The 26,688-nt window shown below is 36.9% G+C and overlaps 2 protein-coding genes and 1 non-coding gene across 3 annotated transcripts in view; all 3 read right to left on the bottom strand.

The window, feature by feature from the left end:
* Window positions 1–10,417: 10,417 nt before the first annotated feature.
* On the bottom strand, window positions 10,418–19,175 carry LOC144956574 (small ribosomal subunit protein uS14m-like). The gene is made up of 3 exons (XM_078887161.1): window positions 18,951–19,175; window positions 17,847–18,110; window positions 10,418–11,037 (listed from the first exon to the last, which is right to left on the bottom strand). Exons 1-3 carry the CDS (start codon window positions 18,996–18,998, stop codon window positions 10,855–10,857), a joined length of 495 nt encoding a protein of 164 aa, XP_078743287.1. The 5' UTR covers window positions 18,999–19,175; the 3' UTR covers window positions 10,418–10,854.
* A 1,394-nt stretch (window positions 19,176–20,569) lies between these two features.
* On the bottom strand, window positions 20,570–20,642 carry Trnaf-gaa (transfer RNA phenylalanine (anticodon GAA)). The gene has a single exon. It is a non-coding gene; the product is annotated as a tRNA-Phe (tRNA).
* A 4,375-nt stretch (window positions 20,643–25,017) lies between these two features.
* LOC144956365 (nmrA-like family domain-containing protein 1) overlaps window positions 25,018–26,688 on the bottom strand; it is a 61,273-nt gene continuing 59,602 nt past the window's right edge. Inside the window, exon 12 of the mRNA XM_078886863.1 lies at window positions 25,018–25,244. Within this exon, the coding sequence (XP_078742989.1) occupies window positions 25,155–25,244 (90 nt within the window). The 3' untranslated portion in view covers window positions 25,018–25,154. The remainder of the gene's footprint in view (window positions 25,245–26,688) is intronic.

Below are 26,688 nucleotides of genomic sequence, written 5' to 3' on the forward strand. Positions count from 1 at the left end.
CAGTTTGGTTTTTCTCTTTATTTTGTCACCTCTAATCCATACATTGGTGAGTTTACTGAGTGCGGCGTTTGATAGCTGTTTTCTTCTTTGTACATCCTCGGTGTCTCCAATTAGTGAGCCGACTTTCTTTGTTCTTTTCCATTCCTCTTTGTTCCTCGATATTGTTGTAAATTCGGTTTTATTGGCATTGACTTGGAGGTTATATTTCATGAGTTATACTTCCGGATGGCAATGTTGTGAACGCATTAGCCAAGTGCATACTATCTATAGATTGTGTGCGCTTGACGAAGAAGCTCACAGCATTGTTATCCGGAAGTATAACGGACCAACACACAAACTATGTGTAACCATGAACGTTTATAGTCTGGTTAATACAGTTTTGTGAGAATGATTCATAACGCGGATGGCAAAAAGCAATAACAAAGACGCGAGTGACGTCAACTTCATACTATCTATTGTCAGGTTATGAGTTTTTAAGGCTGACGGGCCATAGAACTACACGCTACATGCTACACGTTTTAAGCGTGTATAGAAAAGTGAAACCTTGTCTCTTTTATGCGGGACCATACAACTCACTACACGCGTGTAGAAACAAATGGGCATGCTCACTTTTTTTGCTACATGTGTATTTCTAGATCCGGCTAACATGGACGTCTACAAGGAAAAATTGATTGAAGGCCTCTTCTCTGGGATCTGGGAAGAGTTCTTCATCAGGATTCTCAAGAAAATGGCGGAATGTACACTGGAACTCTCCTCGTGATTCTCTGAGAAGGAAATGTTCTCGGCACTATATGCTTCGTCTCTTTCTTTTTCTTCTCCTTCGTTACAAAAGCAAAATCAGGACATTTCCTTCGCCGGAAGAATTCATCTTCGGAGAAAATAAAACAAAAGCCCTCTGTCTCTGGCAAAATATGAAGCATGGAGCATGATATGTGAAGTTATATAGACCAGGGTATGAAACGTGTAGCTTGTAGCATGTAGCGTGTAGTTCTATGGTCCATCAGCCTACCATCAGACAACTATTTCAACAATCAAATTCACAGCCGTTTGGTCTGTGTAGCTATGTGGTCTTGTGGTATGACACCCGCCTTCGGATTGGAAGGTTCTGGGTTCGAGTCGAGTTCAGAGCGGCGCTTAGTTAAGTCCTTGGAAAATACTCTTTACTCACATTCTTTCACCTTACTCAGGTGTAAAATGAGTACCTGGACGTCAACAGCTTTGTCTCTGTCAGAAAAATGGCAATATCTCCTAAAAATGTGTCATGTCTCGTCCTACATATTAAGTGTTGCTGTTGGCTAGGGTACCCTTGTAAAGTGCTTTGTGCACGTTTAGTGTCATATAAAAGCATAAGTGTGTGTGTGGGTGGGTGTGTGTTTATAAATAGTGTGCGCTTGGCTAAGAAGCTCACAACATTACCATCCGGAAGTATAACGGGCCAACACACAACTTGAACGTTTATAGTCTGGTTAATACAGTTTAGTGACAATAACTCATAAACGCGGATGGCAAAAAACAATAACAAAGACCCGAGTGACGTCAACCAGACGAGATGGCAGCTTTACTCGTTCACTTACAAGTTCATTCACTTTACTGACTGTGTGCATGTTTGTAATACAACATAGCTGAACTTGATAACTTCCTCATTATCAACATCAGTCGATAAAAACCTGCCAATATTATCATTCCATACCAGAGATAATGTCAGCAGAGAGGTTTTATCGAGATAACATACCACAACATTTAAGTTGCCGCTTAAATGATGAACTGTCATTTATACATCATACACCGTGTGATGGTTGGGGGGGGGGGGGTGTCCCGATCGATAGCTCAGTTGGTAGAGCACTCGCTTCACGCGCAAGGGGCCCGAGATCGATCCCGGGCGCAATCGAGATTATTTTTTTTTTTTAGTTGAGCAGTGAATGAGTAGCTGGGTCTGTTAAATCTGGCGGAAAGTACTTTGCGATAGACTAGCGTCCTATCCGAAGGATAGCAAGCAATTGCTAATGTCCCGTTTCACACTATAGAAACCGGGATGAACTCCGGCTCCATGGGCCTAATGGATTTGAAGGGCTACTACACCGTTTCGAAAAAAAGAAATCAATAAATTAAATACATCAATGAAATATATTCACTCAGCGCCATTAGGCTGACTGGAGTTTATCCCGGAGAATAGCAATTGTTTGCTATCCGTTGCATTGGACGCTCGTCTATTTTGAGTACTTTCCGCCAGATATACTAATCCCAGCTACCCATTCACTGCTGGGTGGAACGGAGGGAGGAGGGGGGGGGGGGGGCGGAGGTAAAAATATCTCGGGATCTATCTCGGTCCAGTTGCATTTGAAGCGAGTGTTCTACCAACTAAGCCCTCATCGACGAAGAAAGATGACTTAACTTGTCAAAATCTGACGTTTTGGTTTAATAATAATGATAATAATAATAATGATAATAATAATAATAATAATAATAATAATAATAATAATAATATAATAAATAATAATAATAATAATAATAATGATGATTATGATGATGATGATGATGATGATGATGATGATGATGATGATGATGATGATGATGATGATAATAATAATAATAATAATCATAATTATTTATTTTAAAAAATATTAAATCGTCGCCTCGGCATTCGGTGAAGGAATACAGATAATTCATGAAACAAGATGTCTGATGTCAATAGGATTCACCCATGTTGTACAAAGTGAGCAAACTGGGGGTTAATAATCTTGCCCAAGGAAAAAATCTGAAGGTGCCTGAAGCGGAGCTCGAACCCAGGACCTTCCTTGTCACAGTGCAATGTCTTTACAACTTGGCCACTTCGCCCCCCCCCCCCCATAATAATAATAATAATAATAATAATAATAATAATAATAATAATAATAATAATAATAATAATAATAATAATAATAATAATAATAATAATATCATGCAAATTAGAGCATGACAACTCATTCGTACTCTCACAAGAAAAAAATAAAGAAAGAACAATCACAACAACAATAACAAAAAATAATTTTGAAAAATAAACAAACAAACAAACAAAACAGCACGTATTTAAAATGTTGGCCTGAAGTCCTCCAAATATCGATCGATTGAAAGGACCTTCCAATGTTTGAGTTTGAGAGTTTTTGGCAAGATGAGGGTTATTTTTATCTTAATCGACCGATAATTGAAGGACACCTTTCCTGTTTGTTAATTGTTGTTGTTGTTGTTTGTTTAGGTTTTGTTTTTGTTTTTGTTTTTTTGTTGTTTTTTTTGGAAGGGGGGTTGTATTTTTTTTTTTGGGGGGGGGGGGGGGGGGGGGGTTGGGGTATTATTGTTTGTTTTGTTTTTTTTTTTTGTTGTTGTTTTTTTCCTATCTGTTTTTCAAGAGCTTAACAATATAATAAAAGGAGGAGAAAAAAACAAGTGAATTGCATAGTTACAACATCGGTACGGTCTTTGCTTCGCACCCGAAAGGTACCGAGTTCGATCACCCGCCGCTGCGCTGTATGGCCTTGAGCATATCACCTCGCCCTAGCTCAAGTTGCGGCGCTGCACTGCGGCTGACGCCTGGGTTATTCCTGTCTTCCCTTGAGACAAATTTCCCCTTTGGGATAAATAAAGGGAATTTTATTTAAATTCTTTGCACAAGAAATAATAATATCTGATTGAAAGAGAGGTTTATCCAGACCTGTTTTCTACAATGAAAAATCCGTAATATAGTACACAGAGAGCAACCAAACTATTAATTTATTCCTTTTTGGGTCAAACAGGGAACAAGCCCACTCATTCAATCAATCCTCTCTGGGCCTGCTGGCACTTGAGTTCGATGCAAGGGATCTTCTCCTGGTCCTGTCAGCAGCTATTATTGGGGCCATCTCGAGGGACAGACCTCTCTGCTTTAGGTACCTCAACGGTTCGTCTCCAAGTATCCTTGGGGCGGCCCCGCTTCCTCTTTCCTTGGGGTGTCCATCGCAGAGCCTTCCTTATCAGTGTTTCATCAGGTCTGTGACAGACATGCCCCAACCACTGCCATTTTATTCTTTTAATGAGAACAAGGAAGAAAAGTATGATGTCAAAATAAAACTAGTTCCAATATCATTGAAAGTGTAAAACCACTCTTCCATAGGACTGGATTTATAACTTGTGTCACTTTTTTTTATTTAGATATATTTTTTAACAACGAATTTATGATATTATTTCAAGTAAGCGGGTCTGTTTAGGATTTATTATGTGTTCTGTCTAATTATTCTTATATACGCAATAAGTCACTTGTTGAATTTCTTTCAAATTATGATCAAAGATGATGTTGTATTTGTAATAAGCCAAACTACAATCTGTTCTAAAGATTAAGTAAGCTTTTTAATCTCCCCCCCCCCCCCCCACAACCCTCGTAGAGATGAAGTTTGACTCAAGCTGTGATAAATAAAACCAGATAATCTTTGACTTGAATGGCAATACAACTGTGCGTGTTTATCGACAACTGGCCAAAATGTATTTACTATCCTTCAGTATTTAACCAGTTTATTGGCGCACTTTGGAAAAAAAGGAATTTATTTTAAAAATTTGGCCAGAAAACTCGTCCTTCAAATATCGATCGATTTAAATGACCCTCATATTGGCAAAAACTCTCAAACCTGGGACTTCGCGGAGTTGAGAGTTTCTGGCCAAATTTTAAAATAAATTCCTATTTTTCCAAAGTGCGCCAGTTCACTGGTTTCGAAACTTTTTTCAAATATACATAACACACAGCGACTCGTCATGTTTAGTCATTGATTATATTTTCAGCGAATCAATGACACATGACACAGCATATCTATAGATAGTATGCGCTTGGCTTAGAAGCTTACAACGTTGCCATTCGGGAGTATAACGTACCAACACACAAAACCACGTGTAACCTTAACACCCCTTCCGCACTAGGACAGGACTGTCCCAGATATGGTTCTACATATAGATAGAATGCGCTTGGCCAAGGAGTTCACAACATTGCCATCCGGAAGTATAACGGACCAACACACAAACTCTGTGTAACCATGACCTTTTATAGTCTGGTTAATACAGTTTAGTGAGAACAACTCACAAACGCGGATGGCAAAAACAATAACAAAGGCCTGAGTGACGTCATCTGCATACTATCTATAGATAATGTGAAGCTGACGTCAGTCAGGTCTTTGTTATTGTTATTGCTATTTGCCACCCGCGTTTATGAGTAATACGCTTCAACAGTCATGTCGCCACTTCCCTCGTAATGCCGCATAGTAACAAAGTAACTGGCTCTAAACTATCGGAACAATGGCGGACGCCCTTCTGAAATATTTCTCCGACGAGCATAAAAGTGTATCCAGAGGAGAAAAACATTCTAAATATGATCATGTTTTGACTTTTATACATTCTGATCACATAACATATGATTGCCTGACACTAGACCCCTCTATGACCTAAAGTTTGACGTCATTTTCTAGGTTTTTGCACCGTCTCGCTAGTTGTTAGTATTACTCAAGGAAACAAGTAATCCCATTGGTTGAACTATCGAATACAACTCACGATTTGTTTTCTTTGGCGACCAAAGACTTGTCTTTTGACGTCATTTTTTGGTCAGTGTCAGGCTATAAGTTTACGATGTCTATGAAGTCCTAGCTACGAGCTGATCCCGGTTCAGCTATTTACGATAGAGGGGTTCGTGGATCGCAGATCAGCCCGTGGCAGGAACTGGAATACGTAGTCGTCAAAGTGGACACAGCCGTAATACTAAATGTAGTGGCATGCAGGAACACAGTGAGGTATAACTATTGAATTAACATAATATGTCGTATTTATTCATAACTATAAATAATTTGTCTGGTATTCTTTTTTCTATTTTTTTTAATGGAGCTCTTATATAGCGTAATATCCACTAAACGTGCTCAAAGCGCTTTACAAGGGGTCCCTAGCCAACAGCAACATTTAACATGTAGGACGGGACATGACGCCTATAAGGCGATATTACGTTTTTTTTTTCGGAGAGAGACACGCTGTTAACGACCAGGTACTCGTTTTACACCTGAGAACGGTGAGAGAATGTGAGTAAAGAGCCTTCTTCAAGGACTCAACTATGCGCCGAGCGAGACTCGGACCCAGGACCTTCCGATCCGAAAGAGAGTGCCATACCACAAGACCACATCGCCGCACTTTCTCACTGCTCTGTCTCTCACAGGGGAAACCCGAAACGTCCATTTATGTTTTCGTATTACATTCAATTTCATATTGTTATTTATTTCTTCGAGCTTCGAGCAGCAACATTTACATTAGCCACAAATTAATATCAAAGTTGGGGTTAATTTATATTCGTTATGATGAAGAATGGGAGTCCCGATAGCTCAGTTTGTAGAGCACTCGCTTCACAATCAAAGGGACCTCGATCGATCCCGGGTGCAGTCGAGATTTATTCCTGACACCCCTGTCCACCCAGCAGTGATTGGGTAGCTGGGTCTGTTAGATCTGGTGGAAATTACTTTGCGATAGACTTGAGTCCAATCGAGAGGGTAGCAAGTAATTGCTATTGACCATTTATCTCCGGCTCCATGGGCTGAATGGCTCTGAAGGATTACTTTTTATAACGACGAATAGAATAAAATTTATCACATTGAAAACAACTCAAAAGTTTATATTTCTGCTTGTCATTTTGATTCTACACTCACCCCCGACATAATACTGTTTTGAGACATCGTGTTGTTTTTTCTTTCTTTAAGGGTTTTACGTCTCTTGCAACAAATTTAGCTTATATCAGCGCCAGTAAAAAGGAAAGAAAGGGGAATTTGGTCAAATAGGAAACAAATGTAGACTCCAAGAACACACTATCGGTGTACTTAGTTTTAGATCACTTAAAAGTCTCATCCGTACACAAGCACAGGTCTCCACTAAGAGGAATACACTCAAATGTTTAAAAATAATATATATGTAATATGTAAACATAACATAATACAGGGCACAACAGAGAGATGATTTACAAGACATAAATATCATCTCCCAAAAATCTAACTATACATTTGACTGTCTCCCTCCCAGCCAGGGTATCGGCCACAGCCAGGATAAAACCAAGCAATCTCATTCAAAGACAAAGTCATAAAGAATGTTGGAAAACAGATATAGAGGTATAGAAGACAAAGTAAGTGCCTCCCTGTCCATTATGGGAGATCAGGAACCCCACCCAGTTATAGATAGTATGCGCTTGGCCAAGAAGCTCAAAACATTGCCATCCGGAAGTATAACGGACCAACACACAAAACCGTGTGTGTCCATGAACGTTTATAGTCAGGTTAATACAGTTTAGTGAGCATTACTCATAAACGCGGATGGCAAAAAAAAAAAACAATAACAAAGACCTGAGTGACGTCAACTAAGAACTATCTATAGGGGGATAGAAGACACAGTAAGTGCCTCCCTGTCCATTATGGGAGGTCAGGAACCCCACCCAGTAATAGGGGGATAGAAGACACAGTAAGTGCCTCCCTGCCAATTATGGGAGGTCAGGAACTCCACCCAGAGAGACCCGTGTCAGAAATGTCACGGGATTGGACATTCTCTCACTCAGAGAAAGGTCATCAAATGTAACCAGACAGGCTCTAAAGTGGAATCCTCAAGGGGAATATAAAGTTGGAGGTCCAAAGAAAACATGGAGATGACCGGTGGACATTAACCCTCTCCTTACCAATTATTGGAAAATCGTCATATTCGTTACGATACAATCAACATTTTTCTTATTCAAAATTCTCTTGTACATCATAAAATTTAAAGAAAATGAACAGTGTGTTGCAGAGATATGTTTTGCTGAAGAAATTATTTATCTCAAGAACTTACTGCTATTGTGTTTGAGTGATAACAAATCTATATTTGTGTTAGTTGGGTGTGAAGTTTTGGGGGAAAATCCTGAAAATTGAAAATAGCTAGTAAGGAGAGAGTTAAGAAGAGGTAAAAGGCGCAGAACTGTCACAATCAAGGCATCAACTGAGCAAGCTCTCCAAGAACCAGATGCGATGGAAGAGCATCGCTGCAGCCCAAGGCATACATATTTGCAGATCTGATAACAAAACCCAATTATGGGCTCGTTTTATCATCTTTGTTATGGACTACATTTTGCATTGGTTTGAGAGTATTTCCATTATCACAATGAGCTCATAACAATTTAGGTTAACAGAATTGCAAATAAATATACGTCGTTGCAGCTCTATGTCTGAACAGGGACCAAAAGTAATTATAATTACAGACATGCCAACCAACCTTAATCATTTGAAAAAGACATATTTTCCCCAATATTTCTGCAAATTTTCTCATATATATATTTTTTAAATCATATTTTCAACACACGCAACCATCCAAAATTTCACATTTAACATTCACTGAAATGATGGAGACTTATCAAGCTAGAAGAAGGAAGGAAAATCCTGCAATTGGATTCGTTGTTGTTTGTTGCTTTAGGTCTCTTCCAACACAATTGAGGTTATATGAGAGACCGCTGAAACAAAAAAACAAGCAATCTAACAAAAATAGTACAAATGTAAATCAAAATCATAACCTAAAGATATCATAAGCTAAATTATAAATAACCAAGAACAAACAGGCAGAAGATTTACAGAAAAAAAAAATATCCCTGTCAAAAATACAATCACAAACCAAAGAAGCAGGATAGGCTAGTAAAGAGAAGAAGAAACGACATCACTATCGGATCGTACACCCATGCGAACATCATAGGTATATGATTCAAGGGTGATGCTCCCATCCAACCACCCGCCAATTGGATTCAATTCAATAGTCTGATGTCGAGTTTGCCCAGCAACGAGCAGCTTGTTTCTAAACAAAGAAAATCGGTACTTTTTATCCTTCATGCTGGCTAGAACTTTTTCACATATGTGATAAGAATGTATAAAAGTCAAAACATGATCAGATTTATGTTTTTCTCCTCTGTATACACTTTTATGCTCCTCGGAGAAGTATTTCATAAGAGCATCCGCCATTGTTCCGATAGTTTAGAACCAGTTACTAAGTTACTATGCGTCATTAGAGGGAAATGACGTCATGACTGTTGAAGTCTATTCCTGTGACAATCATCTGTCTGGCTACTCAGAATTCTCGTCTAGGTTGAAATTTATTTAATGGCCTTCTACTATCAAACTTTTTAAATTTTTGTTTCACTCTGATTTTTTGCATATATATCATATTTTAGTCAACATTCCCATATTATCATAATTTGGACTTCACAGCGTATTGTGTGGCTGTGAGGTCTAGTGGTATGACACTCGCTTTCGGATCGGAAGGTCCTGGGTTCGAGCCTCGCTCGGCGCATAGTTGAGTCCTTGGAAAAGGCTTTTCTCACATTCTCTCACTGTACTCAGGTGTGTAAAATGACTACCTGGCCATTAACAGCGCTGAATCTGTCCGAAAAAAAATTGTAATATCGCCTAACAGGCGTCATGTCCCGCCCTACATGCTTTGAGCACGTTTATTGGATTTTGCTCTATATAAAACTCAATTATTTATTAATCATTTTAAAATATGAGAAATACTGGATGGAAAGCCTGTAATTAAGCCAAGTCAAGTTAAATAATAAGAGTTGTCTTTCTTGTTTTGAAGCATTGAGGAAATGACCTTTCAACACTGGTCACAATCATCACCAGGGTTGCCAATTCAGGAGGCAAAAATTTACTGAACTTTTTACACAAACACATTGACCGACCCCTTTCTGAGCGCTGAACTCCAGCAAAACTATTGTTTGTACTTAATTTTTTCTTTCATTTAACAGGTAAAGTCCACTCCGGATAATCACAACTTTCGGTTAATCGCATCATTTCCCAAGAAACAGAATTAATTCTATAAAAAAATATAAAAAAGTCACTGGTTAATTGTAACAAACTTTGGTTAATTGCAGCAAATTTTCGCCCTAAAAAAGTGGTTAATTCCATAATCAATCAAACAAAATATCATGATTAAATTTCATCATGGAAGAAATCATGACAGGTTGAAAAATCGAGAGTGAGCGGGATTTAATGCTACAGTAGTGTGTCACCATTCTATTTGAGACAAAAGAGGGCAGGGCTTTGCAGTATGGGTTTGTGGTGTCATTTGTGGCCATTAAATAGTAGGCGAGGGGGCTGGGCAGAGATTTTACAACAGGTAGACAATGAGAGTTGTAAAGAGATACTAAGCGTTATCAAATTGCTATGTCCGTGGTGGACTAAGAACAATGTTTACAACTACTTGTTTGAGTTTAGTATATATTGTAAAATGTTGCAATCACGGACAGGAAGCTCACTTCGGGTAATCGCAAAATTTTTGCTGATCCCAAGGTGTTGCGATTATCCGCAGTTGACTGTAATTAAATGTACGGAAAATTGGCAACTCTGTATCACAAAATTATAAACCAGAAAAAAAAACCAAAAATACATGATGAGTTTTACACACACAACTTTATTAAACTATCACAAAATGGAATTGTTTCTTTGCCTTTAGGGGTCTTAAGGAACTTGCAACACACGTGTGTCTGTCTGATTCACTCAAACATCATACCAGATTGATCTTTATTGACGTTAAGAGTAATTTTTCACTTCTTTACCTTTCCAAACACACACACATACACACAAATTAATATTACTATAACTAATATTAATAATAATAATATTAATAATAATAATAATAATAATAATAATAATAATAATAATAATAATAATAATAATAATAATAATAATAATAATATCATAACAACAACACAATATAAGCGACGGCTTCCTAGATACCTTCACACTAACATTTCAATACGGATAACATCATTGCTCATGGTAAAACAAAATCAGAGATAGCCATAGTACGTCTCTAAACTCGTTGTCATCACCAGGTGGCTCTCAGAACACCACTGAGATTATTGTAATCAGCCAGTAGCCTGTAGTGGATTCGACTTATGCGGTGTTTGTGGATCACCCAGCGAGGCCGACTGGATAGGATGCACCGAGGCTTGGTGCGTACATGGCAGCTGTCCCTGGGAAAGGCGTGGAGTTCCTCCGAAACCACTTCCTGTAAAAAGGAACGAATAATGAAAAAGTTATACATTTTAAAGTTATTCATCTATCTATTTTGTTCCCCATCCCCCCTCCCTCATTTTTTGTTGTTGTTGTAAGCCAATCATAACAAATGTTTTAACAATCTAAAGGTACAGTCAAACCTGCTTTAACTCACTCAATCCTAGAGAATTTTGCTACTTTTCAAAATTGGAAAATATGTATTAAAAATGAGCATGTACATAGATAGTTTTATTCAACTATCATTAACTAAACACATTAGCTTTGATCCTATGCCTATAATTTGTCTCAGAATAATGTCATAAATAGTCGGTGTTAGGGTTGAGTGAGTTAATGGAAACCTCAATGAGATGGAATATTGACTAAGACAAGAAAGTCTCCATTCACCCCCCTCCCCCCTCCCCCCCTGTAAATTCCTTCATTTTTTATTCTCCCTACAATGGAACCCACCTAACGTGAAAACAAACACTAAAATTCTGTTTTCCCCCGTTTGACAAATCTCCATGTACTGTGAAAGACAGAAAATTTTCCCTTCACTGATTGCTAGTAATAGTAGTGATAGTAATAATAGTAGTAGTAGTTACAGTAGTAGAAATAGTAGTAGTGGTAGTACTGTAGTAGTAGTAGTAGTAGTAGTAGTAGTAGTAGTAGTAGTAGTAGTAGTAGTTGTAGTAGTAATAGTAGTAGTAGTAGTAGTAGTAGTAGTAGTAGTAGTAGTAGTAGTAGTAGTAGTAGTAGTAGTAGTGGTAGTAGTAGTAGTAGTAGTAGTAGTAGTAATAGTAGTATAGACCTGTAAATGAGCTCTATAAAAATTGACTGAAACTCTCCGACAAACTGAAGATTCAATTATATTTTTAAAAATAAGGGCATCATTGGAGAGGAGAGTGATAAATACAATACATTAAAATGGTGTTATTTCTTACTGGAAGTATGACTGCCATAATTTGATGTAGAAGGAATGCTAAATATAAGCATGTCATTCATATAGGTAAAGAAGACTTCATCAAAGTCATATTCCTGCCTCTGGAATTTTTCTGACATAGTCAGAAAAATAATCACCATTATCATCTTTAACTTCTAGCCATGACCAATTGAATTTTTAGTCCTCACATCTTTATCGATGCTCGCCAAGTCTGAATTGAACATTAGAATAATGCAGCAATGAGCAAACTTGATTTTCAATCAGTTAATGACATAAGAAAAAAAAATTAAATAAATATGACTTCTGGCCAATACACTGATTTATTAAGTAGAAGTGAATTATCAAGAAGAAACTTCGGCAGGCGTAGCGGAAAAATTCAAAGAATCGAAATGAAGGTAAATCGCCACAAAACAGCAAGCTCGCTTGGGCTTGAGCAAAACAATGGCAGAAAACGTCCTGATTTGCACGGGAATTAATTAGGCTATTTACCATTGTTCCTTATAATCAGGTACCCAATCAGTGAAGAAACGGTCAACCAGTTTGTTTACAACGTGAGGCAATCGAAATGTGCTTGTAGCAATCTCTCCTAATCTAACTTTCGATTTAAAGGTGTCTCCCATTATCATCTACTAGAGATGTTACTTCCGGCATTCGCATTTTACTTATTTTATACTTTTAAAACCCAGCTTGTAAATGTGGTCAATTTTGGCTTAGACGAAACAGTGAAATTTATCGCTCGGCGGCTCAGTTAAAATTGGCTACCGTTGGGATCACGACAGGTTGGAAAGTGAAAAAATAATTTAACGAAGGCTGTGTGAAATCACACAGGGATGTGTTCAGTCACGCCAATATCAAAAAGCACCGCTTCGCCTTGGCAATAAATCCATCGTTAATATAAACGGCTCCCATGAGCTATGCATAGCGTTATGGAACACTCCTAATTACTTTACGGTCATTCGACTACGATTGTGAATACTTTCTTTCTTTCCTTTTTTTTTAAATATTTGAATTTGACAAATTGACTGATTTCAGTTAATTGACTGAGAATTTACAGGTCTAGTAGTAGTAGTAGTAGTAGTAGTAGTAGTAGTAGTAGTAGTACGTAGTAGTAGTAGTAGTAATAGTAGAGTAGTAGTAGTAGTAGTAGTAGTAGTAGTAGTAGTAGTAGTAGTAGTAGTAGTAGTAGTAGTAGTAGTAGTAGTAATAGTAGTAGTAGTAGTAGTAGTTTATATTATCTGAACTCCCCTATAATTTGGTTCATATTCCAATTTTCTAAAGGGAGCTCTGGTCTTCTAATACATCAATAATCCGCGACGCTCTACTACACAAGGCAAAATATACAAAACAATTCCTCAAGTCAATTAATTTTCTTTTCTCTGTGTTTCTTCCAACATGTACCCGTTGTGGCAATGAGCCGGAAACCGCAGAGGTTAAATGGTGCTATGTGTTGAAGCTTCCGGGGTGGTTTGCGACGGTGCATAAGTAGGGTACGGAATTTGCATTTTGGGTCAATCGTCATAACATAGTGCGGCTATTGGTCTTGTGGTATGACACTCGCTTTCGGATCAAAAGGTCCTGGGTTCGAGCTTCACACTCAGCACATAGTTGAGTCCTTGGAAAAGGCTCTTTACTCTTTTTCTCTCACCGTACTCAGGTGTAAAATGAGTACCTGGCTGTTAACAGCGTTGTCTTTGTCCGAAAAATTATAATATCGCCTAACAGGCGGCATGTCCCGTCCTACATGTTAAATATTGCTGTTGACCAGGGACCCCTTGAAAAGCGCTTTGAGCACATTTAGTGGATATTGCACTATATAAAGCTCAATTTTATTATTATTATTATTGTTATTATTGTTATTATAGTAGTGTGAGCACCATTAGAAGCTGCCTGGGACTGGGAAATTATGCCGTTATCCAAAGGTTTTCAAGATGGCGGACAAGGGGGTGTGGTGAGACCCAGATGCATAATGATGTGACGCGCAATCCAGTGCCTGTGATAAAAAACGTCCCAAACATGTTAGAATGTGTATTTTTCCTGTTGATAAAGGTTATACCTGTAACCCGCTCACAATATGACAATATGAAAGTGATAAATTAAAGAGCAGGCACTGGTAAAAAATCTGAAAAATGTGTCTAGCCATGACGCTGTTTAAATCTATTGAGCCAACCATTGGTCACTTGAAAATCCACCAATCCAAGCTTGTCCTCAATGATTTTTGCTTGCACGCAGATGATGAGGTCAGAAGTCGATGCTTTTGAGGCTTTTTGATGCCAAAAGGTTTTCTTAAAATATGTCACAAAAATACTTCAGCAGTAAGTCATTTTGTAAAACTAATGACAATACTTGTTTTCATTGACAGGACAAGAAGTATTTTTATTGGCTAAGAGTAAGAGGATGAGATGACGTTAGTTGGAAACGAGGTTACCTATTAGCTGTAATCTGCATTTTTTGCCGCCGCAAATATCAGGGCAATCCGCAAAATTTGGCAAATTTCCTAAAATTGGCAAATCGTGGCAAATTATGGGAAAATTGGCAAATCGCGTGGCAAATTTTGGGAAAAAAAAAAAGAAGCAAAAACAAAATAACGAAAAAAAAGAGTGCGAAACTTGAGAAATGTTGCAGCTTTGCCTGGGCCCAAACCAAGGGAAGTTACTCTCTACGGATAATGATCCTTTAAAATCTTTGTAACAACGCTATTGTGTAAATTAATAAATGTAGCCTCCTTAAATGTAATAAATTGTCTTTTATATATTTTTTTTCTGTATCGCGTGTTAATTTTTACTGAAACGCTTTGTTCTCCTCAGCAAATTTTTGGGCAAATTTTGATCTTTTTGGCAAATTTTTGGGGGTTTTTTGGCAAATTTTAGGTCCCAATTTGGCAAAAAATGCAGATGACAGCTATTAGGCTAGATTTTTTTGTATCAAGCGTCCACGTCATCTGCAAATTATTGCTATACTGATGACGCTAAACAGGGGTTTTACTAAAAAGTATGTGCTGCTATTTTGAGGCTTTTATTAGTAATAACTTCTAGCAAAAAAATCAGGACCAGAGGTCAAAGACGCTATCCAGGGGTTGCCGTTATTGAGAAGTTGCACTGTAATTTGTTTTATTTCTTCGATTTCTTGTTTTATTGTGGTTTATTGTGATATTTTCCCATTTTGAACAAAAAACCCAAACAAAACAACTTTGTCTTGCATAAGCGACCAAAAAAAAGCCATGATCTTCAACAAACATTTTGCTTCAGTAAATAAGGCATCAAAAAGAAGTGAAAAGGACAAAAAATTGATTAAAGACCTTAAACATCAAGAAAAGGCCCCAAAAGCTATCTCATACCTGTTCAAAGAGGGCTTTACCATGTCAGAACTTCACAGAGCTATGAAAAAACTCAAGTTAAGGAAATCCTCTGGACCAGATAAGATACACAATGAAATGCTCTTGCATCTTAGCGTGAGAGGTAAACAGATGCTTCTCAAAATTATAAATCTAACATGGGAGACAGGAATAGTACCAAGGGGATGGAAAAATGCTATTATAATTCCAATCTTAAAGAAAGATAAACCACCCGACGAAACGAAAAGTTACCGACCAATATCTCTCACCTCATGTGTTGGAAAGATCGCTGAGAGAATGGTAAATAACCGATTATACTGGTGGCTGGAGACATGTGGCCTACTAAATAAATATCAGGCAGGCTTTAGGATAGGGCAAAGAACAGAAGATCAATTGTTTGGATTAAGTCAAAAAATAATTGATGGCTTTCAAGATGGAAAACATACAGTCGCGGTTTTTGTTGATCTCCAACAAGCCTATGACAAAGTATGGAGGAAAGGGTTGTTATCAAAAATGATGGACTACGGAATTGATGGAAATCTCTACTTCTGGATTAAACAATTTCTCAGTAACAGAACAATCCAAACAAAAATTAATAACGGACTGTCAAACAGAGAAGTATTAGAGGAAGGTCTCCCACAAGGATCCTGCCTCAGCTGTACTCTCTTTCTTATTTTTATAAATGATCTACCAGAAGTATTACAGACAGAAAAGGCCCTATATGCTGACGATTTAGTTATGTGGTATACTACGGAGCACCTACCAATAGCCTCCAATAGAATAAATGAAGATTTAGAAAGCTTAAACACCTTCTGTGATAAATGGAAATTAAAAGTTAATTGCAATAAAACAGTCTACTCTATATTTACTAAGAGTCATCCTGTTTCCAAGAAAGAAATAACACTCTCCATCCAAGGCCATCGACTCGCGAAAGAAGAAAACCCCACATATTTGGGCATACAGTTAGACAGACAACTATCTCTGAACAAACACACTCAGAATGTAAAACTCAAAGCCACAAAGAGACTCCAGTTACTAAAACGACTAGCCAGTACTAATTGGGGAGCAGACAAAAACTCGCTTCGACAACTCTATTTAGGTTATGTGCGTTCCGTCATGGACTACAATTTAGCCCTCCAAAATGTAGGTAGTAAAAACACACACAAAACCTTGGACAGAGTACAAAACCAAGCCCTTCGCTTCATCTCCGGTGCCCTGAGATCGACACCCACAGCAGCATGTGAAATACATACTAATGTGGAACCACTTGGACTTCGCAGAGAATCAGCAGTGCTTGAAATGGTTGAAAGATACAAACGAAAAGGGAAAACCATCCAAACAGAATTCTGGCAGAGAAATGGAAACCAAGAACAAGATTAAAACAAAAATCCCTGCTACACATTGCTAACAACTTGAATGAAAGACACAGACTCCCAGAAAACAGAGAAAAATCTATTTTAATCAGTCAAAAACCTCCATACGCGAACTAAAACTTCCAAAAATAAAGACTAACCTCATAGAAGAAACAACAAGAAATAAAAACAAATCAGATATACAAACATTAGCAATGAAGACAATACAAGAATACCCAGACAACTGGATACATGTTTACACAGATGGATCTGCCCACAAAGGAACTAAAAATGCTGGGTATGGGTTTGTAGTAAAATACCCAGATAAAACCTGTGATAAAATCCACAATTCTTGCGGAAGCTCCTGCTCAAACTACAAGGCAGAGGCAGTTGCAATAGAAGCCTCACTGCGACACCTCTCTTCTGTTTTCCAGCTAAACCCTTCAAAACTTCAAAACACTGTCATCTTCACAGACTCCAAATCGGTTCTCCAAGCTCTCGATTTAGATAAACTCTCCTCAACGTTCAATAGTTTAAGATCTCAACTAGATGAATTCCTTACAACACACAGAGTAGACTTATCTCTCCAGTGGATACCGGGACATTCAAATATACCAGGAAATGACAATGCAGACAGACTAGCCAGACTCGGATCAACACTTTTACAACCATCAATTCCAGTATCCTTAGACACAGCGAAACAAATAATCAAAACAAATAAGAGAGAAGAATGGATGAACAGTTGGGCAATGAGCACCACGGGTAGATATATGTTTTCCCATATGACCACTCCTGTAAAGACTGATTGCCTAAATAAGCTCAGAAGACACCAGCAAAGCATCATCTTTCAACTAAGAACACAACACATACCGCTCAACAACCATTTAAGCAAAATTACAAAAGACACATCCCCTTCCTGCCCCCTATGTCAACACCCCAATGAAACAGTAACACACCACTTGCTTGAATGTCAACCTCTTGAAGACCTGAGATGCACATTCCTTCCACCAAATCCAAGCATCAGTAACACACTTTATAGTCACCTGGAACAACTACAAAAGACATCTAACTTCTACGTCATGGCACAAGACCGAAGGGCTAGAGCTCAGGTGGTCGCTGGTTCGGATAAGTAAGTAAGTAGTCTTGCATAAGCATGACACATACTAATGTTAATCGGTGAAAGCTGTTTCTGAAAGTACCTGAAATTCCTTAGGCAAAACAGAACACTTTTTCATAGCAACCATTCTCTGTCTTTCTGGATAATGCTGCTTGAGAAGTACCCTTCTTTTGTAATCTCTGGCCATCCATCGATTCAGAAAATGATGGTCAAAATGTTTTCCACGAACTGGAACAAAGTTAGTGGCAGAGGAGGTGGTGGCATTGATATTTGAAGTTGGCAGACGTGAAACCGAATTGGACTTGACATGTGTGGATCCCAAAATCTGACTGAATAATCGTGGCAACTGAAATAAACATACATGCAAAAACAGAACTGTTAACAAAGAGAAAAAATAAAAATTATGACGGTGACTAAATACCACTAGAAGAAAAAGAAGAAGAAGAAGAAGAAGAAGAAGAAGAAGAAGAAGAAGAAGAAGAAGAAGAAGAAGAAGAAGAAGAAGAAGAAGAAGAAGAAGAAGAAGAAGAAAAGATTGGGTTTTTTTTTTGCTCAGTTTGAACTTTTCAATTACCCATGTCAAAATTGTAAGTGATACTCAGGATCCGTGTGGCTGACTACTTCAGAATCAGGTGATAGTGATTAGCAAGTGTAAGTTGCCTATGGGCATGTGTTGTCGGTCAACGTCACGATTGTCAATGGAGCAACAAACAAACAAACAAACAAAAACTAAAAAAGATTTTTAAAAAAAAAATTGACGTTAAGATATCTAGAACCAGTGAAAGTGAAATATTCATGACTAATTTTGAAAAAAAACACCCTATACCATAACCACATCGTTGAAAAATGGGCAAAGCACTTTGTGTTTGACTTTCGACTTCCACCACTTTTACTTATACTCAAATTTACTGGAAGATGCTCATGACTCATGTTTTTTTTTTTTTAATGGATGTTGATTGAACTTGAACAACCTTAGAATCATCCTATAAGTATAAGGCAATAGTAATAGTAAAAAATGCATACATGGTAATATCTTGCCAGTGATAGCAACAAGAGAACATGGAGGTACCGTATGTACTGTAAAAGTACCATATTTACTGTAAAAATAAAAGTAAAAGACCAACTCAATAACATCAAAGTATCAGTATCAAAGTCAGTGTCAGAGCAGTCAGTAGATAGGACTTACTCGGCAAACGTTGTCGATGGATGATTTTAAAATTGTTGTCGCCATCATTAGAGAATCACCCGACAATTATCATCATAATAGAAGACGGTTTAACATTTCTGCATTTGAGTCCACTTTCTGAAAAAGTAATAGACTTCTACTTCTAGTAGTATAAGTATATTGTTATTAAGTTTGACTTTGCTGCAATGGGATCATAATGTGCGATTTTATTTTGTATGGAATGAAACTATGGCAGTTCGAACGGTAATAGAATGGTGATTTTAGTACATACAATTTTATTTTCGTTCTTTTGTTTATTTATTTATTTATTTATTTATTTATTTATTTATTTATTTATTTATTTATTTATTTATCTAATTTGTTTTTGCTTTGCCCGCCTTTCTATTCATGTAATAATCTTTCTTTATGTATTTCTTTTTTTTTCAATTCAAATATCTAATAATCTATTTATTTAAATTGATCGATTTATCTATTTATTTATTTATTTAATTATTTATATATTTAATTATTTATCTTTTTTTTTTGCTTTTATCTGCCTATCTATTCATGTATTAATCTTTCTTTATGTATTTTTTTTTCAATTCATATATATATATATATTATTTATGTAAATTGAATGATTTATCTATTTATTTATTTTATTATATTTCTTTCACTTTTTAAATTGTAGTCACGCAACACAGGGACTTCATGAAAAAGACAGTCTGTCAACGATTTGACAATGTTTTAATTTTAACCAATGAAAAAGACCTAAATCTAAGCAGTGATTTGTTGCTGGCAGATACAATTTCAAGTAGATACAGTAAGTTCCAAAAGAAAGAAGCAAACTACATATTTGCATGTCTGACGTCCGAACGCAATTATGGGCCGAGTTTAACATTGTTGTAATGGTCACTGTTTTGCGTTATTTCTTGTGAGATTTCCATTACAGCAATGAACCCATAATGAACTGGGTTATCAGACCTACAAACAAGTGCACATCGAAACTAGCCTATACCTTTTTATTTTGTAATCATCGTGGGACTGTCGTGCACTACATCTTTTAAATAATAAAAATTAGGGAGAGTCCCTTAATATTAATCTGATGTGCTGTTTACATTTTTCCCTTTATTCATCCCATAGGGGAAATTTGTCTCTAGTGTCTATTCCAGGTGAAGACTGGAATAACCCAGGCGTCAGCCACAGTGAAGCGCCGCAAACTGAGCTATGGTGAGGTGATTTGCTCAAGGCCATACAGCGCAGCCTGGGTGATCGAACTCGTTATCTTTCGGGTGCATTTGATAGATTTGATTCCACAATGCTCTTCATCATAAATTTCTGACGACCTGCACTTATTTACAAATAGTATAGTCTGTACGTGGATATCTATCTAGATCATCGCATCTTAGCGATTTTTTTTCTTTGCAATCAGTATTAATTTCTTAATTTAATTAGGCAAAATTCAAACCTGAATACATCATCACGTATCAATAAGAAGTAAAAAAGAAAACAAAAATGAAATATAATAAAAATAACAGAGGGATATGCTATGCTATCAAGAAGAAAAAGATCATGACAATGTGAAGGAAAAAGAGTGTAAAAACTAAAAAAAAAAAAAAAATGGCAACCTCCGGGAACATTGCCGAAACCCGGGATCGAACCAGGGACCTTTAGATCTTCAGTCTAACGCTCTCCCAACTGAGCTATTTCGGCTGCCGAGAAAAGGAGTGGAATTAATAAATTCTATCTCAATTTAAAGAATTTTCTATCATCCATTTCACGGTTTTTAACTCATATTTACAATGAATTTCAAATATTATCTCTAAAACTTTATTTTGTTTGCAGCTTTTACTATGTTTTTTTGTTGTCTTGTTGAATATTATTGCTGGATTATTTTATGTCAGTGACGTCATGTTGGCGTTTTACACACATGGTTGACTCGTGGGTGGGAGGAAAATAGTTCTGAGGCAACGTGGTTGATAAAGGTCTTGAACCACATATTTTATGGTTGGCGTGCTTTTAGATTTAAAGAAAAATTATGTCTAATGAGTCAACTCTTTTGACCATAGTATGAAATTAGTTTTGTTTCCTCTCCATTTCACCACCCACAACCCATGTGACACAAAAACATGCCAGATTTTTAAAGTGCGAAATGCCTAGCACTCTAAATATAGAATGTGGGGTCATCACTTGTCATATTGGCTGACAGGTGATAGCTTTTTTTTGCATTTATTTTTGAAAAAAGATTTACCGGATTAAAGATATCAAAATATTAGAACACAATGCTCACGAAACCTTTTTCACTGCGACAAAATATCACAATTCGAAATGTTTAATTACATAGGTATCGATAGTAAGGAGCGAACTTAATTTAATTTTCGATTGTCCTATAAATTTATCTGACATTGTACAGTTAGTCTTTGTTCCTTCTACTTTCATTTTCAAAATTTTTACTTTCATTATATCTACTCGCGACTCGCGGTTAACCACTCACTCACAACAACTCCGCCACTCAGGGTTGCCAGTTTGGCATTTTAAATGCCAGATTCCAAAAATCTGGCATTTTTGAAAACCGTTTGGCATTAGAAAAATCATTTGGCATTTGGCATTTTCATTTGGCATTTTCTTTTCTTGTATATTATACTTCAAATGACACCTTTTCTCAACCGTGGTGTAGTGGTTTAGCACTCCACTTAGTAGTCAGTAGGTAAAAAATTACCCCAACAGGAAATTAAGTATAATTCAAAAAAAAAAAAAAAAAAAAAAAAAAAGAAAAGAAAACACGCAAGCCACCAGGATATGATAGTAAATTGTCTATCAAAAGTGAGTAGTTTTCTTAGTGGGGATGGGAGTCAACAGACTTTGGCATTTTTTGGAGTGTTTTGGCATTTTTTGAGTCTTCCACTGGCATTTTGTTGAAAAATAATCTGGCAACCCTGCCGCCACTCCAGCGAGTAGATTATCATTGTCACTCCAAATACTCCAGGGTTAAACAAAGAGAAACAATTTTCCAAAACATTTTGTTTGTTACATATAACTTAATTAAGATCCATTTTCAGACCCCATCCACTCACTACCCAAATAAATTTCAAATTAGACGTCTATTATCATCGTTTAATAATGGCAATGGTCACGGTTTAGGAATTCTTAGGATTTTATATATTTTTTAACTTGACCGTGACCATCGTCGCAGTAGTTGATGCGTTATTTGAGAGCGTTAAAAATAAAAGGATAGGGATGAGAGAGTGTTGTAGGTTATCGAAAACAACCAATTTTTCAGTTCGTCATTTTCACTGATTTGTTCAAATTCAAATGAATGAAAATGTTGAAAGGGTCCATTTGCTTTTAAAATTCTAAACACATTCATAAACTCTTATTAAACGGGGGTTGTTTTTTTTTTACTGCTGTGCGGCGCAGCGTAACATCACGCTGCCGCGTCGGCATTCTCTGAACAAGGATGCACCTTTTCCGGTTTAAGTTTAAGTAAGTAGGTCAACTTTTTGAAATCTTCCAGCTGACCTTGGTTAGTAATAGTGATGATGAGTTGATTGTTTAGAGGATGAAAGTATTGGTTGTTTAAAGTAAGGCAACAGTTATGGGGAAGCAAGAGGGCTATGGGTCTGTTTTCTTTGATTTAAGGTTAATGTAAATGTTGCTGCTTGAAGCTCGAGGAAATAAATAACAATGTGAAATTGAATGTAAGCTTCAATTTTTAAAAATGAAAACAGAAAATGTGGATGTTTCGGGTTTCCCCTTTATCAACAACACAGGATGAATGAAACACTGCAGACTACAATTTGATAGTGGAGTTCTTAACGGCCAGTACTCATTTTACACCTGAGTACAGAGAGAATGTAGTATAGAGCCTTCTCCAAGGACTCAATTATGCTCCACTCAGAGAGGGACTCAATTCAATGACGTTTCAATCTGGACACGAGTGTCATACCACTAGACCTCATAGCCTAAGAAATCAGAGATCTTGTTTGCAGATTGCATATGAATAGTATGTTAAACGTTTATTGGCCTGTGCACATATTATTCAATTGTCTCTTTGAAAGTAATTTTTTTTTTAAAACTCTTGAAATCGAGGTATTCCTCCTACAACCATTTTTCAAACCTCAAGGGATGTTAATCTTGCAATTTTATCATAAGAAAATATTTACTGTAATGAATTTTATTTTGTAAGCATGTTAGTATTAGCCTCATTAGCTCATCAACTATGGCGTCTTTTTTTACCCCGTGGAATTCGCTTCAGGACAGGAGAATGTTGGTCACCCCTGGACAAGTTGTTATCGTCCCTTTTATCCTTTCTTTTATCCTTTTTGTAGAAAGAGACAATTTGGTTTCACCTGGGCTCTGTCTGGACTGTTATTATTAGGTACACTAAACTTGAAATAGGCATTTTAGTGTCACTGTGTTTGAATTCGATGTTTTTAATGTGTATGTAGAGTAATCTTTCTTCTTCTTTTTTTTTTTTTTTCAATATTCACAATTCCTCTCTGCATTGTTTAAATAATACAAAAATTATAATTGAGTGTTGTAGAAAATGCAATATCTAGAATACCTGTTAATATAAATATGAAAAAATAATGTTTGATAAATATGTGGAAGACTCATTAGGTGGTTGTCAAATGTAATGCAATGAATTAAAATGACAGCTTTGAAAAAGAACAAAACACCAAACACAATATTTCGTGGCCAAAACCCTTCTTCAGCCAATAACAAAAACAGTAGAAACGTTAATATTATATCACATAAATTCCAGACAGACAGCATTTTCTGACATCAGTCTGGAATTTACATGATGTATTCTAAATTTATTGTTCTGTTATTGAATAAGGGTTTTGAGCTCCTAATGTTCTATGTTTGGTATTTTGTTCTTTATTTTGAAGCTAATACATATTCATTTTTGTTCAGTACTTTATTACAGTTGACGGTTTCTCTAGTAGCTTAGGTGGTAGTCAGATAGTTTTTGCGTATTTTATAACAAACACCAGGATTATCAGTATGTTTGAGTCTAAGACGAGTCTGCTTACTGATGTAATTATATAATTATAAATTAATATATGAATTATAATTATATATGTCCTCCTTCATGCTTAAGTCTGGCATTGACTCTAAAACAATTAATTCACTTGATTTCGGACACGACAGGTAAATTGTTTTTAAATAATTTTTTTTTATTTTGACTTAGCCAGACAAAACATTGGCAACAACAATCATAGACAACAACAATCACAGACAACAACAATCACAGGCCACAACACTCACAGGCAAAAACAGTCGCAGACAACAACAATCGCAGGCAACAACAATCACAGGCAAAAACAATCACAGGCAACAACAATCACAGACAACAACAATCATAGACAACAACAATCACAGACAACGACAATCACAGACAACAACAATCATAGACAACAACAATCACAGACAGCAACAATCACAGGCAGCAACAATCACAGGCAACAACAATCACAGACAGCAACAATCACAGACAACAATCATAGACAACAACAATCATAGACAAAAACAATCACAGGCAACAACAATCACAGACAACAACAATCATAGACAACAACAATCACAGGTAACAACCATCACAGACAACAACCATCACAGACAACAACAATCATAGACAACAACAATCATAGACAACAACAATCACAGACAACAACAATCACAGGCAACAACAATCACAGACAAGAACCATCATAGACAACAACAATCACAGGCAACAACAATCACAGACATTAACAATCGTAGACAACAACAATCACAGACAACAACAATCACAGGTAACAACTTTCACAGGTAACAACAATCACAGGCAACAACAATCACACAACAACGGCAACAACAATCACGGGCAACAACCATCACAGACAACAACAATCATAGACAACAACAATCATAGACAACAACAATCATAGACAACAACAATCACAGGCAACAACAATCACAGACAACAATAATCACAGGTAACAACACTCACAGACAACAATAATCACTGGCAACAACAATCACAGGTAACAACAATCACAGATAACAAAATCACTGACAACAACAATCATAGACAACAACAAGCACAGGCAACAACTATCATTATTGTTGTCTTTTCATTGTCGGTATAAACAATATAATTTTTAAACAATCTCATTCCAGTACCGCAGGGATCATCACCACTCTGGCTCATTCCCATCAAGGTTGTGATCTTAAGATTCATCACACCTGAGTTTCCTTGGTCCCTAGCCATGGAGACAAAAAATCTTGAAGATTGTATGCAATCTTGTTCCATTTCTCTTTCGTTATTCGCTGAAGGGAGAGAAATAAAAAAAGGTAAAATCAAATATAAGAAATATTAAGTTCATCTTGCTTAGAGTCAGGGCCTCCACGCCTAAAAGTCAAAGTTTACCCTGGACTCTGCAACAGTAACTAGATAGTATCAATTACTACCGTCCTTTTTTTTTTCTATTCTATCACTTAGTACTTTCCTCCAAACTTAACATACACTCTACTACCCAGTCACCACTAATGGGTCAGATATCCGGCAATATTATCACCAAAGTTGTCATTCTTTAAACAAAGCTGCCATTTTTTGGTTTATCTTTTTTTTTTTCTCTTATTCACTACAAAATATATCTAGCATTCTTTGATAATGTTCACCAAGATCAAGGCATTTCATATTGTTTCATTTGATGATGATGTGGTGGTGGTTGTTGTATGGGTGGTAGTGATGATGATGTGGTGGCTCTTGCAATAGAGCGGTGGTTACGCTAACAGTAAAAAATATAATTTTTTAAATTTTTTTTTTTTTTTTTTGGGGGGGGGGGGGGGGGGGGGGGGGGCAACAAATAATTGGGAAGTTTGCCGTAAATTGGAAAAGTGTAAATTTTGTGGGTTTCAAATTTGCCATTGCAGACGTAAAAAGCCACTATGACATGGTGAGCAAGGTGAGGTTTGCTTCTTGAACTTAAAGAAAAAGTAATGACTTTTGTAATTCTGATTAATTTTACATGAATCTCAATGTACATCATCTAGGTCACTCTGACATGACACCAGATAGACTGGGCTGGTCACATTTGAACTTACCCTTGATAAACATGGGTGATGCCACCTACTTGTCTGTATGGGACATTTTCATTGAGGTGCTGGGTGGGGTTCCTGACCTCCCATAGTGGGCAGGGAGGCATATCTGCCAACCCTTCCGCTTTTGGCGGAATCATTCCTATTTTCACTCTTCCTTTTTGTACTATTCCGCCGTTGTCTCTAAAATTCCGATTTTCAGAAATGATGATTATGGTAAGAATGAAAAACAGCAAAGCAAAGAGGGGGGATGAAAGAGGTGAAATTCCTGTTTGTTGTCTCAAATTCCTATTTTCAGGCGTTCTGATTCCACTTTTGGAATGTGAAGGGTTGGTTGGTCTGAGGGAGGTGAATACTTTGTCTTCAATCCTCCTTTATCTATTCTCCAACTTGCTTTCTGTCTTTGTCTTGGAATGAAATCACTTGGTTTTGTCCTGGCCCTAGCCGGATACTCTGGCTGAGAGGGGAACAGTCAAATGTATAATTTTGGGAGATGATATTTTTTTCCCTTGTAAACCATTTGTCTGTTATGCACTGTAGTGTGTTTTGTTTACATATTATGTATGATTTGTAAACAATTGAGTGTGTTCCTTTTGGCAGGGACCTGTGCTTGTGTCTGGATGAGACATTTAGTGATCTCAAACTAAGTACTTTGATAGTGTGCTCTTGGAAT

Source organism: Berghia stephanieae, chromosome 11 (assembly GCF_034508935.2).
Source record: "Berghia stephanieae isolate SIO BIC M18660-M18661 chromosome 11, UCSD_Bste_1.3, whole genome shotgun sequence".
Lineage (NCBI taxonomy): Eukaryota > Metazoa > Mollusca > Gastropoda > Nudibranchia > Aeolidiidae > Berghia > Berghia stephanieae.